Genomic DNA, 17,773 nt, shown 5'->3' with positions numbered 1-17,773 from the left:
CCCCGACCTACGTTGAAACTTTAACGTGCATTGAAAAAGCGCTCGATAGTATGAGGCCTAAAGCCCCCTCCAGACTATGCGCGTGAATCGCGGGCGAAGCCGCGAACGCGAGTGTGGAGTCGATTTTCGTAGACAGCGAAATCGACTCCACACTCGCGTTCGCGGCTTCGCCCGCGATTCACGCGCATAGTCTGGAGGGGGCTTAACGCACAGACTTGGCACTTGGCACGACTCTATTACGAGAAGTGAAAAGTGAAATAAGGAGAAGTTTTGGAACGTTCCGTTTAACAGCTGAGAATTGTCATTGTCAGTTCTAATATTTTCTGATTGTTCGTTTGAAATGTTTGAATCAGAAATAAATGTTTTCTTTATATTGAATATATTGTAATAAGTTACTAAATTTAAACCTATAACAATTGAGTCGGACTGTTTGTTTGTTCTCATGTGTTAAAACCTGAAAAATAATGGTTCGCCAGTGCTTTTTACGATGTTTACTAGATTCGCATGCGCCTGTCAAGTTGCCGCACAACGTTGAAATCCTAGTGGGTCGAAGTAAAATCACCAAGATAAAAGATCAGTCGTGCTCTCGTCATCAATGTAAGTGTTTATCGCATCGTATCGTGTGAATCGAGATATAAAGATTAATTCAGGCACATATTGCACTAGATTTGGACTTACCTTGAAATACAGTCTTGATAGAAGGGACTTGTGACCGGTATTCATTCCGAACGATATATTTTAGGTTTTATTAGATATTTAATTTTAGTCAGCTTGTTTTAAGTATCTAATTGAAATAAAATATCCAGTTGAAATATATATCTAAATAAAATGATTGCCTAGTTAAAACTATTACATATTTGATTTTAAATATTTGTTTTCAGTGAGTTTAAAAGCAGATTGTGATGAATGTGTAGTTGAAGTCAAACAACTTGGAATAAACCCGTCCGGTCTAGATGGATTTGCTATGAAAAAAGATGCCACATACAAACTAGGACACGGTACAAAAATTGAAATATTACTAAACTTCTATTCTCATGTGATAGAGTTTGATCCTCCTCCAGAAGGGTCTGATACACCCAAAGTTAACACCAAGAGGAAACTAGAGGAAGAAGAAGAATCACCTAGGAAAAGAAAAAATCTGAAGGTTGAAGAAGAGTCATCAGACACATCTAACTCTACGAAGAAGAGTGAAAAAACAACAATGAATCAAGATATGTCAGAAGCAGCTGAAAATATATGGGAAGAAATAGACAAAGGAGAACTCTATATATTTACATCTAAAGGTGTTAAATCCAGCAGCAAAATAGCTGCTTTTGATATGGATGGAACATTAATTAAAACTAAATCAGGCAAAGTCCACCCTGTTGACACTAATGATTGGCAGATTGCTTTTCCTCCTGTGTCTCAAAAGTTAAAAGATTTATTTGCCAAAGGCTATAAGGTTATAATTTTAAGTAATCAAGCTCCAATTGGAAATGGTAGAGTAAAAATAGAGGATTTCAAGAAGAAAATAGAAAATATAGTTGCAAAAATAGATGTTCCTATACAAGCATTTATAGCTACTGGTAAAGGTTTTTATAGGAAACCTACTACAGGCATGTGGGATTATTTAGTTGAAAAGGTAAGTGTATTTATTGAAGCAAAAATTATAATTTAAAGCAGTGGCGGATTTGCCCTAAGGCCAAGTAGGCCCGGGCCTAGGGTGGCAAGATATTAGGGGCAACAAATTCTGACAAAAATTTGCTGATGATAACAAGAAATAACTCAAAATGTAGTCCATATGACCGATCACCCCCCCCCCCCCCCTTTCTCAGCACCGATGCTGAGATTACTACAGGGCCTGGGGCGGCAAAGATTGCAAATCCGCCACTGATTTAAAGACAATTTCACTGTAAAATCTGGAACATAAGAAGTTTTCTACACTTAATTGTTTGTTTTGTATTCCTTTATTCATAGAATTTTATTTGGTTAATTGTATAGGATGTTTGAAAAAAAAAATTATTGAAAATTGTGGTCTATTATTTTCAGAAAAATGATGGTTTAGAGGTAGAAATGGATAAATGTTTCTACTGTGGTGATGCTGCTGGCAGAGTAGCCAACTGGGCTCCGGGAAAGAAGAAAGACCACTCCATGGCTGACAAGCTTATGGCCGAAAACTTGGGTCTCAAGTTCTACACACCTGAACAGTATTTCCTGGGGCATTCTATTGCTAATGTGCCTTTTAGCAATCCGGAGTTTGTCTCTAAACATCTGGCCCCGGAACCATTTAATGATAATCTAATTGGTAAAGAGAAAGAGGTAATTAGACTAAGTACTGTTAAAGTCATTAAAATTTCAATTAAATAATGCATAATCCATATTGGCCTTTGGGGAAAATTATATATTACATGTGACATAACTAGCATAGTACAGTTAGGAGTGTTGCTGTTTGTAGTTGCAAACAACCATTGTGAAAAAAGAAATAACATAAACAAATGCAATGAGACAAACTGAACAAAATATACCGGGTGTGGCCTGTAACATGAGCAAAAACTTTAACTGTAGGCTGTACTCCTCATACTGACCAACATTTGTTCAGCGACTTTTAAAAATAACTTGTGGTTTGATTTTTAAGGTTTACTTTAAGGTTTATTCTGAGACGCAGTGCATTGCGATTTTTATTACGTTTAAGGCGTGACAAGCAACGTCAATAATAATGATATGAATGCGTGGCGATGGCGTCCATTGAAGATAATATTTATTTTGTATGAAAAATAGGGAGTCTAAATACTTCATAATTTTTAAAAGTTGTAGCACAAAAGTGTCATCGTTTGAGGAGTACAATCTATGTTTTAATTATTTGCTTGTGTTACAGGCCACACCCGGTATATTAACATCTTAGTTTATGGTTTTCAACACTGGCCATCATTGATCATTGATTGTTGGTTCTCTGTTCTAACCCTTAATGACTTGGTTAATGTTTTTATGTTCTTTGCAGATTTTAGTCTTAGTTGGATTCCCAGGAAGTGGCAAGTCATTTTTGGCCAAGCAAATTGAGAAAAAATCGCAGCACAAATATGTGGCAGTTTGCAGAGACATTTTAGGAACCTGGCAAAAGTGTGCCGCTGAAGCAAAAAAGTTATTGCAGGTACTTAATTATTATTATTTTTAATTTTTCATTAACATACAAGCTGAAATATATTTAGTTGCGAGATTCTCCTAATCGCTTCTCTGCTGCCTTCACCTATTCACATTAAACAAGTTAAGTCAGGGAGCATCTTACTAGTCATAGGAATTTGAACCTTGTAAGCAATAGTTACATTACATATTTTAATGGTATCGTCGCCAATAGTCGCGAGCAGTCGTGGGTTCTCACTGTTGGGTGGGGTAACTGAACTAACAATTCAAACAATTGGCACCAGATGGTCATTCCACCTTGCTGGGCTGTTGGCGAGTAAGACAGATCCTTATTTCTATGGTAATAAAGGCGTTCTACGATGTATTAATTAGGTTACTTTGGCCGTCACTATGTTTTTGATGGTCACTGTACAGTCGCCATCAGATATATCGGAGCGGCCAAGGTGCTCGCAAATATCTGAACGCACCTTAATTGTCAATGTGTTAGAGAGGGAGTTCAGATGTTTTTGAGCGCCTCGGCCGCTCTAATATATCTAATGGGGACTGTAGGTACCTACTCATCTTACGATACCTTATGTTTTCCAGTACGTGGTTGCCATTACAAAACTTTTGGGCTCCATTGATCCGTTGTAAGAACAATGTGTCCAAATACTGATTGCATTTGAAATTGGTTAGCCACCGAATCGTTAGAAATGATTAGATAAGCTGGTTTATTACCAAAAACAATGGAAGTTCGAAGTTTTAATGCTTGCTTACGCAAATACTCACATTTCCAATTACACGATAAAAATTAAGTAGTAGGCCTTGTTAGTCTTGTCAAAGAGAATTTTAAATAGAATAGACGCGGATTGACAAAGTAAATGATGTAGTACTTAAATGTACTGTTACTGCCATCTTTCGACACAAATGATCAAAACTTTTAGAACGTCATTCGACTTTGATCCTTATTCTTTCACTGATATGTGTTCAGTAAAATATTAAGAAGTATCGCCATCTACTCGACAGTAAGCCAAAGGTATAGTGCCATCTTTTCGAGCGATAAGAGATTAGTCATAAGGTACATTTTCCAATCTTTTCAGCAAGGTAAAAGCGTTATAGTGGACAGTACGAATCCCGACATCGAATCCCGCGGACGCTGGACGGCGCTGGCCAAGGAAATGGGTGTCCAATGCCGCTGCGCCCGAATGGCCACCTCCAAGGCACACGCCCAGCATAACAACAAGTTTAGGGAGCTGATGAAAATCAAGCATGTGCCCGTCAACGATATTGTTTTCCATAGTTACAAGTTAGTTCTTTTTATTTCTTTCAGTAACTGGCCACCGGCCAATAACTGGCCACCCTAAACTAAAAATGAATTTTATTCACCTATAAACAGAAATGTTGGTGGACGGGCAGCAGCGTCCCTCAAATTCGGTGTACTCGACTGCGATCGCCAACCCGCGATCGCGATTATGGCATTTACCCCCCATCAAGGGGGAGGCCTCTGTTCAGCAGTGGACGTCTTATGGCCGAGATGATAAACAGAATTCATATTTTTAGTACTTATAAGGTTTCAATAACTGGCTAGCCTTCAATAATTAGCCACCTTATACTAACATGAATTTCGTTTATAGGTGAGTAGAGTTCATTTTTAGTTTAGGGTGGCCAGTTACTTGCGAATTACCCTACCTTGACGATTTACTAAGTTCATTATTTTTTCTTGGTCTTTTTGGTCTTTAGTTCTTCTTCTTCTTCTCCTTTATTAGGGGCTATATAAGGCTCCAAAGCCTATGCACTGCGACCATTCCTGATCTATTGTGATCGCCACCTACTACAACTCTCGATCCAACCCTGCAACTTCAAATAGCTGCAGGATCTTTTTGGTTTCGAGAGACTTTACCTCCTCCGGGCGTAATATGTGTCCGCCCAAGATTAGGTCACGAGTACGCATTAGGCAAGGGCACTCTGTGAGGATGTGCAAGGGCGTCTCCTCTGCCTCCATGCAGAGTCTGCACCGCCCTATGTCACGTTTCCCCATGGTGTGCATGTGCTTGGTCTTTAGTTGGACATAGTTTTTAGCCTACGGCTAAACAGTCTTTTATATTAAAATTGTAATCTCACTGCCTCGTTTTTCTATTGTTTATTTAAGTAAGTACCTTTCTTTTGTTTCAGAAATAAATATACAGACCCCACGCCAAGCGAAGGTTTCAAAGAAATAATAGTTGTAAACTTTAATCCCTGTTTTGAAGACAAAGAAGCTGAAAAGGTGTACAGAATGCATTTGCTGGAGAAGTGATAAGATTTGTGATAAACGGGAATTTTGTGTGATAATAAAACGAAGTTGTAAGGTCAGCAGATTTTTATTGCGTAGCGAAGATGAAGATGTATGGTACATTTGTTTTGAGCAGTATAGTAATTTAGTTTAGGCCTATTTAGTAGGCCTAATGTAATATTGTTAGTAGGGTTAATAATTCAATTGTATGGTCATATCCACCTAGTAATCCAAACTTTACTTGAGTATGTTTACTTTAAAGTTAGAATTCTAGAAATCTATGTACTTATGTATAAAATTCTAGAAGTATTGTTATTAAACTTTAAAGTGCCAACAATTGAGTCATTTGCCTCATAGAGACCTGTAGATCAATGATGGACGCAAAATTCACCATCGGTATGATATCTTGGGTACGATTCGACATTGTTTATAATGCCTCGTGACATCGTCTATCTTATGTGACGCACGTGTGATGTCACGTGATGTAGCAAAATTTGATTTTCTATTTGCTATGGCTTTGTTCTCTAAATGTACCTAGTGAAATTATGTATAGTAGGTATCTAAAATACAATACCTTAGAAGTCAAATAATGTCAATGGCAAATCAGGGCTCTTCTAAAGTTTATTTGACTTATAAGATATTGTACTTTAGGTACAGTCGATGTCAAGGATATGTTTACATTTTTCGCCTTATTACAAATGAGTAAGGTGCAAAAGTGTAAACATATTTTTGACGTCGACTGTACTCTACTATAAAAATTCACTAGGTTTCATTCAAAGAAAAGGGTACATCTAGATGTAAGTTTCATCTATGGTGAAAAATGCGATCACCATCCGCTATAGTTAGAAGGATAATACTTATTAGATCAGGCAACGAGATAGTTTACCTACAGTTATTCAAGTAAGGCATTTACATAAGCGTAGTGAAAAAAATATCGAGATACAAAATATAGACTACCAATTTACAGCGAATTTCATACTTGTGTAAGGCGAAGCGTGCCTTGATGATAAATACAATGCTAAAATGGACGGATACCGTGACTCTCGCTCTCTCAAGGCTTGGCAGAACTATGGACGAATAAAACCATGTCTGTACAAAATCCCGTGTCTCCAATATTTAGCGAAAGTAACGCCACCTATTGCGTGGAAGTTGAGTTATTTTGACTAGAAGTCTGAGGTTGGCCATTGACATTCCCAACGGCCCCAAAGCACGTTCGACGTGTTGCCTCTCTGTCACACTTACATACGTAGGTATTTACAAGTGCGACAGAGAGGCGACACGTCGAACGTGGTTCGCGGTAGGCCCTTTGTACCGAACAAAATGGGCGTAACTAAACTTGCTTCAAAATAACTTCCATTCAATAGATGGCGCTGCGGAACCCGAAACCAGCCTTGCGGGGATCTTTCTCTTTTACTCCAATGAAGGCGTAATTAGAGTGACAGAGAAAAATCCCCGCAATTTACGAACTTCCATTTTCGCGGTTATAGCCCAGATAACAATCATTGGCAGAGAAACGAAACGAAACCTTATCTGTCTCTATCACTCTATAGAAGAGACAATAGCGTTATTTTTCGTTTTCTGCAAATGATTATCATCTTGGTGAGGCCCCCAGAGATCTAATCGCCCAGCAAAATGGATGAAACTGAGAACTCTGGCAATAACTTGAATATTGGAGGAATGCGATTTTGTATTAGACATTGAGGACATTGTCAGTCTTTTCTTTTATTCGTCCATGGCGAAACAACAATTAGTGCTGGTAAAGACTCATCAAGTCTTTGAATAAATAACCATATGTACAGCTGACCATAGATAGAGCTTATCCCGTTGCAATAAGGGTTACACATAGTCTAAGTCCAAAGACTAGAGTTTGTACCAACACTTTAAAACTTTCCGGACCTTTTTTTGCTTCAATGACTACAAAATCACATGATATCACACATTATCTCCTTAGTTGAGGAATCACGTCAAGCTAGCGATTGTCTTCTAATTCTAATCAGCAAGGCTAATATGGCCGCCTTTTTATCATCTCTGTCGCCATGCCTGTCACGTTCAAACAAGTACGAAAATGCGAAAGTGACGCATGACATGACAAGTGATAAAAATGAGACCATGATATCCGTGCAGGATATCTATGCCTGTAAATTTTTTTTAAGTAATGTTGAATAGTTTTGAACGCTGGCAACACATACTTATTAATTGCATTAATTTTAAGAAAGTCTTACATTTAACTTTATTTTATTAAAATTGAGAATATAGAGCATCACTGTCTTAATAATTCATAAAGCTTGTGATACGCTGCTGATATATTAACGAAATGTGTCGATTTCAGACATAGGACTCCACTTTAGGCTTGTCTTTAATGTGGCTGTTTATGCAAACTGCCTTATAATGACAAAAGTTAAATAAAGCGGTATCTTTTTCCGAAAACGACACGAGAACTAATGGAAATTCATACAATTTCATATCCTAAGCTAAAGCAATATAGGCACTAGGAGGTTATCTTTATAAATATTATTGCGTTTACGTTTTCTCAGTGTTGTGTTTTGGTACAGTTATATATATTTTTTTATTGGGCACTGGTAATTTAACACGTCTTGACGAATGACCAATATTTTTATGAAATTAACTTCATAGGAAGTAAAATTGGGTTTTAAATGGACTTCAACAATGTCAACATATAGAATCATTGAAATATTCCATTTTCATATTGTAAAGGTACGTACCTACACTGGTAGGTATATTGATTAATAGAGCTGAAGTGTTTTGAATCAACATTTACCTGGACTCTTGACGCAACATTCGTAGCTTCGCTTCGTGGCAACTGTAATGTTACTTTTAATTATCAATACAATTTTACCTACGTGCGAAACGGTATTATACCCTAGCTTAGCAGCTACCAACTTCGCTCTGCAGTCGAAAGTCGAATTCACATCATCAGATCCCATTTTCAACAAGAAAAACTCCCACTTTACTTATACACACGTAGAACTCTTACTCCGTCTATCCCGTCCGTCCGAATACAAGCGTAATCATGGTTAAACATTCACAATGATTCTGAAGATGCATGATGGTTAAAGATGATGACATCTGCTGGTCATTCGTCAGGGTCAGGCTCTTCGTCTTCCGCGTCAATGAGGTTGTCCAGACTCGTGTCCGAGTCATCTTCTTGTCATCTGCAATGAGCACAATAGAGTTAACGTTTTTGCTCCTAAAAAGCGCGGATTCTTGGTCCTTTTTATAAACATCAGCCTGCGAATATCCGCAAATCTTTGAGGTCGTCACCGTCGGCTTATTAAAAGAAAAAGAAGCAAAGATTTATGCGATGGAAATACGTCATTTGATATGTCAAAGGCGTTAATACAGCTTTCCTAGCACAAAACGGAGAGTCTTTGCTAGCGTTGGTGAATAGCAAAACAACCTTGACGACGAGCAAGATATCTAAATTCTATTCCCGAGAAGTCTAAATTTACCAGCCAAACAACGACCTTGAGGTTTTAAAGTTTAGATTCTATTTGTTGATCCGACATCGCCTTGTTGAGAAGCGTGGTTATGAGACTTATGAGGTGCCCATGTGAGCAGATGGGCGGTAAGATGTAGTCCGGCAAAGACTGCATGCTGCAGTGCTCTCCGTTTGACTGGACTAGATGCAAATGTCTTTCGGATCTGCTGTAGCTCCCTTACCCTGGTTATAAACACGGTGTTGAAGTAACCGAGATGGGGAGTAAGAGGGACGTAAACTCTTAACTGACACCGTGTGGAGCTTCCGTCTTCGAACGCGCTGCAAACTTAGTTACCTACTGTATATAACTGGGAAGAGTGAGAAGCAGGAACTGCTGTAGCTTCCTACCTTATGTACATGGTGTCGGTGTGAGTGAGATGTGCGGCCAGAGGGACGTCAGCTGACACAGCGTGGAGCTTCCGTCGTTCAACCGCGCTGCGGGCTTGATGTATGAGACTGGGAACATTGTTGCTCCCTACCTGGTTATGTACACTGTGTCGATGTGAGCGAGATGTGCGGCCAGAGGGACGTCAGTTGACACAGCGTGGAGCTTCCGTCGTTCAAACGCGCTGCGGGCTAGATGTATGAGACTGGGAACGTTGTTGCTCCCTACCTGGTTATGTACACGGTGTCGATGTGAGCGAGATGTGCGGCCAGAGGGACGTCAGCTGACACAGCGTGGAGCTTCCGTCGTTCAACCGCGCTGCGGGCTTGCTGGACGGCTAAATCACCACACCATCGCTCGCAGCGAGCGTAGATCACGACACCTGGCCAATTGGGATGCTAGGTTTTAGTTTTACTTTTGCTATGTAACCAATTTAGGCGTTTGTCTACAATAAAACCTCCTTCTTAGCAGGCTTCTTGAAATTATTGGTTTATAAATTTCATGCTCGGGAGTTGGTGTTTATTATGAAAAAGATATTTCACCATCACTGATGTGATGGTCTGATGATGTCTACCCAAATTATGTATTAGTGTAATTTAAAGGCTCGATAAAGCCAACGCCTGCCTTGCGCATGCTAAGGGCGTGGGCTGCCTGCCAGCCGCATATAAAGTTGCTGCGGATCTACACTATTGTTTAAAGGTGTTTAATGTCATACCTGCGCCAGCGAACAGTACGATAGCAGGCCAGGAGTCAACCAGTAGAGGCGTGAGGAACAGAAGAGCCGGCAACAGAGCCAATGGCGCTTGTAGCCCTTGAGCCTTGCGCATGCCCAGAGGGTGAGCTGGCTGCCAGGCGCATATGAAGGCGCCGCAGATCCAGACTGTAATGTGATTATAAAATTACTGGCCACGTTTTTAAGGAATTCAATAAATGTACCTACAATGTAACCATGGTCGATTTTTGTACGTGCCGTGATGCCATCATCGATAAGAGTGATAAAACTGTCGATTCGTCGCGGCACCGAGATTCGGCGCCTGCAAAGGGGCACGGCCTACCAATAGTCGATTATGTGTTTCTCTTCGTAACTACCCTCAAATCAAATGGTTAGTTATAATTACATAAATCAATAGTGGATTACGACATGCATCGTGCTTACATTTAGGCCAGGAAATTATGGTTGTATGTAGGTACCTACATTACGTAGGGGAGGTAAGCCCATAACGGGTAGCCCGCCTAAACCGGGTAAGCTTGTTAGTGTGCGTATAACAACTGTCAGTGAGAATGTACGGGTGTAATGAGGTAGCGTGACTGTCGTCCAATCACAGGCCGTCGGCTTCCCGCTGTGACGCAAGCGCTTGCAAGGTAAGATGAAAAAATGTTTTTTTAATGGTTTTACTAAAAAATACAGCAATTTTGTAACTTTGAATGCACACATATTGTGTGACACATATTGACTTAAGTTTTGTGTTATGAATTTGCGGGGAATGGGCTTCTAAATTTCGAAAACACGTGGTTTTCTTGCAATTTGTTTTGATGTTATGTCGATTGAAAATTAAAACGTGCTTTTTGGGCATAACGGGTAAGGGTAAAACGGGTAGATACCCGATTTGCCCTAGTATTCTAGTATGCTTGTGTTATAACTGGTCGGTTTGTATGAAGCTTTGATTAACTTGTAAAGCTTTGATTAACCAGTAAAAGAAGCACAAAGAGAAATAGAAAATAAGAAGAAACCTACTAATACTAAGCTTAAGGCAGTGAAGAAAAATTTTAACAAACCCAGCACCAACAAGAATGAATGCGGCGAAAAGAAGAAAAGTGGTGAGAAGAAGAAGTCGAAGAATGAAAATGCTTCGTGTAGCTATACCAATAAACGGCAGGTAAGACGCAAACATGGTCCAAAACAGAGCAAAGAGAACGAAACTGAATACGCTTGCTTAGTCTGTGCTGAGCTATATACCCATCCACCTCTAGAGGATTGGATCAGGTGTGATGATTGTAATATGTGGGCTCATGAAGCGTGTAATTCTTATTCTGGCAGAGGCAATTATTACTGCGATCCATGTCAAGAATGATTTAGAGAATTTTTAATTTTTTTTATTTTGGTAATTATGTTCCAAAGATAATATGTACTTTTAAGAGAAAGACTTAAAAAAGAGACTATTTAGTTATATAATAGGCTTAAATATGCAAATAGAAGTGATATTTTGTTATAAAAAAGTTACAAAACTTTAAAAATATGTTACATTTGTTGATTGATCTCATTAGTTATTCTTTACCCGTTTTGCCCAGACGATGTACCCGATTTAGGCCCCCCATAAGGGCAAAACGGGTATTTGGAAGGGTGTTCTATTTTGTGTTTTTCTAAGATTATTATAGAGAATGATTATGTTTGTTTTTATATTTTGTTTCTTTAATAGATGGACGTTTCTTTCAATAAAAATATTTGGTACTGTAACGGTTCGGGGAGCCCTATAGTGGTATAAAATAAAAGTAATAAAGAAATTTGTATTAACAAGTATATTTACCATTCCGACAAGAAATTTAAGTGGTAATATTATAATAATAACTAGCTCAGTCGTAATTTAAATAAATAGGTATTAATTTTTAGAGCACAGGGGGTGAGTCTGTGTTTCAATAGGCTGGAAGACCTTGGTAACTAGGGGTAAAAATATTTGAATATTGGGCGCCTTTATAAAATAATAAAAAACCGTCTGACCTCCAGTTAGATAAGGAATGAGAAACGAGCCCTGCAGATTCGTGGTGGTGAGCTCAACCACCCCGGTGCCGCAGCCGCCGCCTCCGAACGTCCATGCTAGTTAAGCCGCCAAGGAAGCACCAGCTCAGCGCGGTCTGGAGCACATCCTCGCCCATGCCGACGCCCTTGACTAACTAGGGGACTGAAGGGGTAAACGAAAACCTCTTCTTAAATAAACCTCTTTCTGAAATACCCTTTCTTGAAAGCCCTGCCTGAAGGCCTGCCTGAAGGCCTGCCTGAAGCCCTGCCTGAAGGCCCTGGAAATAATTTAAAAAACAATAAGTATGTGGCTTTGCCGATTCTTGACGAGAGTTAAAATTCACCAGAACGGTTGAGCAACTTACCCAATGCAGAAAAGAAGCCGGTTTGTAAGTCCGTGCTTTCATGTCGATGCATGGGGCCTTCAGAGGTTATGGTACGAGGAACATAATATTCTCCCTGAAAATAAGTAATAAAACAATAAGCACTGAACACGTCTCGAACAATTTGATACGTAGATCAAGAAAAATACTTACGATTAAGCGGTTTAAGCCGCGATTTAAACAATATGGCTCACTGGCCTTTGAAGAAAACGGATCGACATCCTACTCCATCACATCCGAAATAAAAATGACAGCTGACAGATCAAACCGAAGATACTTCCACTGCTGCGCTGCGTTTCGTTGCGCGCACGATGTAAATAAATACCGCCTCCAAAACTCGTTTCAATAAGAAAAGATACTTAATAATAATTTCCAAAAAGGAAAGAAGAAAGTTGTAAAATATTTAATAAGATTTTAATTTCGGTAAATTAATAAGAGTAAACATTTTATTAAAGAAAAATCCAATAGCGAGCTACTCACGCCCTCTGTTGATCAATGCAAGTATTAAACCCAGTATTACCAACGCTCAACGCTAGATGGCCTTTATATTAGAAACTAAATATATTAATGCCTATGAGGCTTTAAAAAAATGTTGTTACAGTACATTTACGTTTATAGCAATGTTTTATTCCACATCTCCCTTAGCTTACCCGTTATGGGCTTACCTCCCCTACGTCATCGAGCTAACTACCTAAGCAAGCACAGTTTCATCTATAATGAGTTAATGAGGATGTAATTGACTGTCTCGGTCATTTAACCGTTTAATCGTCTTCGAGAATTACGCATAATGTTTGTATTATGGGTATCCACTGAACAGGATATTGTATGTATGTGACAACCGATCGGTTGTAAATTATAAACTGAACGCAATTTACCTAAAAAAGCTATAGAGTTTTGACTTGGTCACCCTATTACAAACGCAAACATTTCAAGTGTGAGGATTTTAGACTAACCTGGTATACCAGCAGCAAACATCGGCAATCGAATGTGTTCATTGCAGAAGGCCACGGCTATCAAGGCAGCGGCTATCACTTGCACTGTGGCGCCCACTGCTGACCATCTAGCCCCGCGCACGCATGGAGGGATGGGAGCGCTTGCCTCGGGGAGAGACGTCACTACCTGCAATCATATCGGGGTGAGCTCTTAAATATTCATTTCTTATTAAACCAACCACTGCATGACATTATAGGTACTATTTACCGGCCAAGTTTTTTCTGAAATATCTAATAAGTAATATAACATCACACCGCGCGCCGGTCACGCCATTTGCCACCCTAGCAGTCTAACGTACGACGAACTTTCAAATTTTACTATTTATATTTTTTTATTCATAGTTTGAAATTAGTAATCATATATTACACAATTAACACCACCTAAGTTAGAAAGATAAAAGTTAGAAAAATATACAATTAAATCAAACAAGAAAAATACGGCAGTGATAAGCCACATTTTCAACGGGAGTGGGCGGGAAAAGAACTAGAGGTTAAATCTATTTTACTTTACACGCAATCGCACCCAATGTAGCGCAGCAATTCAACTAATATGTTTCTTGACAAGTGTATCATTAGGAAGCCGTGTAACGTTATCCGCCACTTACTTGTATCGTATCCCTGTACTCCTTAACAACAGCGTCGATATCAGTGGAGTCATCGCCAGACGAAAGGTCCGCTTCGCTAACTTCGACTTCGACGTCCGAGGGTACTTCGTCAATGGCTGTTGGCGCGATCCGCTGGTCACTGCTGCAGCTGGTCATTGGCTCGGCATCGTCGACTACACCGCTGCCGTATTCGTCGAGGAGGAGACATTCCCGCTCTTCAGTTTCTGGAAAAGGACATAGGCTTTGAGGTGGTCGTGGACATGGTGTTGGTCATAACTTTAGGAGTTTCCAAAGTAATCGTTTACTTTCTGAATTTAGGACCTTCTATTATTCAATAAATAAGTTCAAAATAATAATGGGTTATAAACAGAATAAATAAGAAATGAACTCAATGGAATTTATTAATCTTACCTTTCGCGGTTACTTTAGATTTGATGCTCTCTAAAGTTTTTGTGTGTCGTATAGCAGAAGGGATGAACCAAAGCCCCCTCTTAGATTTTTTGCCAGACGTCTTAGCTCGTGTATCTCCTCGATCTAGACGTTTATACTCGACATCTGTAAATTAAGATGAATTTTAAGATAAATATTACCGAAAACGTGGCACTAATGAATATGTGTGCTATATAATGTATATGTCTACATCAAAATAATTATACCTCCGGCTTCTTTTTGTTCGGCAGTCGGTACACAACGCATTATCATAAAGTGGTAAGCCTGTACTGAAATTCCCAGCAAGTGACTCGCGTTCATTAGAGTGATCATGTGGGAAAGTGGACAGGCGAACGCAAGAATTGCTGCTAGACTACCTGCAAAAGATACCAGATCATGTAAGATCCGCTTATGAAACAAGCCACTTTAACTTTGAGAATGTGACGTAATCTTACCAGCAGTGAACACAGCTAGCACCGGACTGCCCGTTGTTTGACTTTCGTATGTCATGGATCTAGTGAGCACCTTCCATTCAGGAGAAGCCAAAGTCACCAGGATAGAGAAGAGTATAGGACACAGCTCGGTCAGGGCTAGACTGATCCCAGCTACGGTGACTGCGGCTAACAGGGGACACACCCACGAGGGCGCTCTGGCTTCTAGTAGCGTGGTTATTGGTAAAGCTGCATCTATACTATTCCTGTACAGAAATGATGAAGGTATCTAATTAATATAATTGAAAAAAGATGGACAAATATGTATCTATATAGAAATTGATATATAATACAAGAGTATGCGCGAGCACCGAGCACCTTCAACTATTGTGACAAGGAATTACAACGTGTGCTATAAAATGTCTATAGATGTTAAGCATTAATTTAATTCCAACAAAGTGGGTTCCTTGTTTGATATCCATAGATTATCCCCTATCTATTACCATAAATTAAACTATCTCTAAACTCACCCTTTCAACATGTTTGTATACAAAAAACACAAGCCAGACAAAATAATCGCAGGCAATCCCACCATCAAAATCAGAGTCTTCTTTAAACTCCCGTTATCTTTCTTTTGCGTCGATACACAAAAAGCGTATGAGATAGGTGATCCAGCGGCAAAAAGCTGTAATAAATATAGATTTAGAATTAATCGCAATGGAAAAAAACACAAAGAACGGGAAAATACTTAAGATGAGGCGAAGGAGGAGACAATAAAAATATATGTTACCTCGTAAATAGTCATAGGTATAGGCATGTTTATATTTGCAATATCCAAATTTATTAATCCAAAGATAGCGAAGAATTGACTGAATATGTACAACAGAATCAACAGCATAAACGTGAACATCATGCTTTCCTGAAAAAGAAAACAGTAGGTATAATAAACAGTCAATTCAAAGAATAATCAATTGACACTTCCACGTTTAACACACTTATACTGAAGTAGTTAGTAAAACCCTTGTCAATCCTTTTTAGGAGTTCCGTCGTTTCTTTAATGTGCCTATCTGTGATCTCATATCCCAACAAACGTGAAAAAATTCGGTGGACTCCCTTTCAAGCAAGAAAGTCCAAACCGAATCAGTTAGAATGTCTAAAGCAGGCCACTGACGAGCCTTCCAATCCAAATGGATGCCGTTACAATGGATTCATCCAAATGGACATTGTACGTTTTTAACATTCACGGACCGATTTTGGATTGCAGCCACGCTATTTGGACTGTTGGAAGGCTAGTCAATGGCCACCTTAAGAAATGAAAAATCTGTTAGCTGTAGGTACCTCCAATCCACACATGAACATGGCGCAGACAACCATGACCACAGTAACCCCAAGCACATCAGGCCAAGGCTCGCCGAGCGCCCTGGTTTCATATCCAAAAAGCCATCGCCTCGTCCGGCCGCTCGTCACGTGATCTGCCGTCGCGCTGAGGATCCTTGCGCAGATGGCTACAGCCACCAGGTGTGAGAGGAAGACCATCCACGTTGCCATGAAGTCGGCGAAGGAGCGCAAGTTGCGCTCGCGACGGCCACGGCTGGTTCTTGCCGGTGGTAGGATATCAGCTAGTTTCTTTAGGTCTCTACATGTGATAGCTGCAGGAAGAAAAATCGGTGTTATTTTTCGAAGTGCTCTTGTTTGACGTCAAGGCGACCGCAATTGCAAAAAAATATATAGGAAATATGCTTGAATAGGTCCTATAAAGTACTCACTGGCCACTGTAATAAAGGCGGCAAGCATCAAAACAGCAGGCACTGCGCAGTAGCTCGAGTTGGCAGCAGCTAAAGGCGCCAGTAGAAGTGCTGCCAAAGTCCAGCGAGCTCCGCACGCGTCCCCGCCGCCGAGCGCGCTCAGGGTGCGGCTCATACCGCTCTCCGGCTCGCTCGACATTTTTCTCACTTCTCACAAATTACTGTAATTTACAAAATTACATGGTTTGAGACGTACTGAGACTTTGTTATTACATAAAAATCCTAAAATTATACTAAGTACCTAGGTAATAATATAGCATACTATGTTTCGTAACATTTTGATAAACTACGAGTAGTTAATTTAATAATACCTAGAGGTAGGTGGTTTTAAAGACGTCACTGTAAGTCATGTTAAGCAAAAAGTGGGTTGTGTTAGGTTCTTATTTGTTGGTTGTCAAGGGCCCATATGCTTTTTAAACTTAATAAAGGAAAAAAGGCTTTAAAATTAACATATCGCGTAAAATATTAATATATTTTGTGCAACGGAAATTATAATGATGTAATAAATTGTTATAATTACAACGGAAATTTTAAGTTAAGTAGTTAATAAAATATTGTCCTATTTATTAATTGTGTTCAGTACCTACTTACCATAATATAAACATTAACCACTCAAAACAATCACTTCACCACAATTGTTTTCAAACATGGCGCTAATGTAGGTCACCTATTTCACAAATAAACGTAAAATCCAGATGCATTGACGAGAAATTTGGGAAATTTCGTGCATAAGTGTGGATAGCCGGTAAATAAGGTCGGTTATCCATGTTTCTGCGACAAACTAGAGCGGTGCGGAGCGATGTGGGCGTCCCTGTTGTTCTGTTTTCAATCGATACAAGCCGACCGCTGGGGTGACCATTCTTATGGAAGGACGTGCATAATGTAGTAGGTACCAATTTTTTGGGTAATAAAGAAAAAAAGGAAAAATTTACCTATCTTTGAGTTTTTATGTCAAGAACGTTATTTCTATGATCTTATAGATTTTGACAATCTTTTCTCACTTGGTAGTTATCTTGATTCTTACTTATTAACTAAAAAGCTGTGCATGGTTAGTGACAACTTACACCATGAATTTTCGTTTTGGATTATGAAAGTGAGATTTTTCAGCTACCAAAAGCGGTACAATATCATTGAGAAGAAAG

General features: G+C 39.4%; 2 protein-coding genes across 3 annotated transcripts in view; one reads left to right on the top strand and one right to left on the bottom strand.

Moving 5' to 3' along the window:
- LOC134670228 (uncharacterized) overlaps positions 1 to 17,427 on the bottom strand; it is a 122,206-nt gene extending 104,779 nt beyond the window's left edge. The window contains exons 1-13 of one of the 2 annotated variants that reach the window (XR_010099033.1): positions 17,219 to 17,426; positions 16,593 to 16,781; positions 16,165 to 16,475; positions 15,617 to 15,745; positions 15,357 to 15,511; positions 14,851 to 15,092; positions 14,623 to 14,772; positions 14,378 to 14,521; positions 13,967 to 14,190; positions 13,323 to 13,488; positions 9,968 to 10,132; positions 9,481 to 9,634; positions 8,445 to 8,541 (exon numbers count right to left, since the gene is read on the bottom strand). Coding sequence is in view for 1 of the 2 variants with exons in the window: in XM_063527945.1 (XP_063384015.1) it covers positions 9,477 to 9,634; positions 9,968 to 10,132; positions 13,323 to 13,488; positions 13,967 to 14,190; positions 14,378 to 14,521; positions 14,623 to 14,772; positions 14,851 to 15,092; positions 15,357 to 15,511; positions 15,617 to 15,745; positions 16,165 to 16,475; positions 16,593 to 16,781; positions 17,219 to 17,225 (2,040 nt within the window). In the remaining variant the exon portion in view is untranslated. Of the gene's footprint in view, positions 1 to 8,444; positions 8,542 to 9,476; positions 9,635 to 9,967; positions 10,133 to 13,322; positions 13,489 to 13,966; positions 14,191 to 14,377; positions 14,522 to 14,622; positions 14,773 to 14,850; positions 15,093 to 15,356; positions 15,512 to 15,616; positions 15,746 to 16,164; positions 16,476 to 16,592; positions 16,782 to 17,218 lie in introns of those variants that run through there. The other variant, XM_063527945.1, reaches the window with a different exon arrangement.
- Positions 377 to 5,448, top strand: LOC134670229 (uncharacterized protein F21D5.5). The gene is made up of 6 exons (XM_063527947.1): positions 377 to 597; positions 882 to 1,621; positions 2,029 to 2,298; positions 2,978 to 3,127; positions 4,197 to 4,402; positions 5,269 to 5,448. Exons 1-6 carry the CDS (start codon positions 465 to 467, stop codon positions 5,390 to 5,392), a joined length of 1,623 nt encoding a protein of 540 aa, XP_063384017.1. The 5' UTR covers positions 377 to 464; the 3' UTR covers positions 5,393 to 5,448.
- Positions 17,428 to 17,773: the final 346 nt, after the last annotated feature.

The sequence above is a fragment of the Cydia fagiglandana genome, chromosome 13, assembly GCF_963556715.1.
Source record: "Cydia fagiglandana chromosome 13, ilCydFagi1.1, whole genome shotgun sequence".
NCBI lineage: Eukaryota > Metazoa > Arthropoda > Insecta > Lepidoptera > Tortricidae > Cydia > Cydia fagiglandana.
This window is presented reverse-complemented; position numbering and strand designations above follow the sequence as displayed.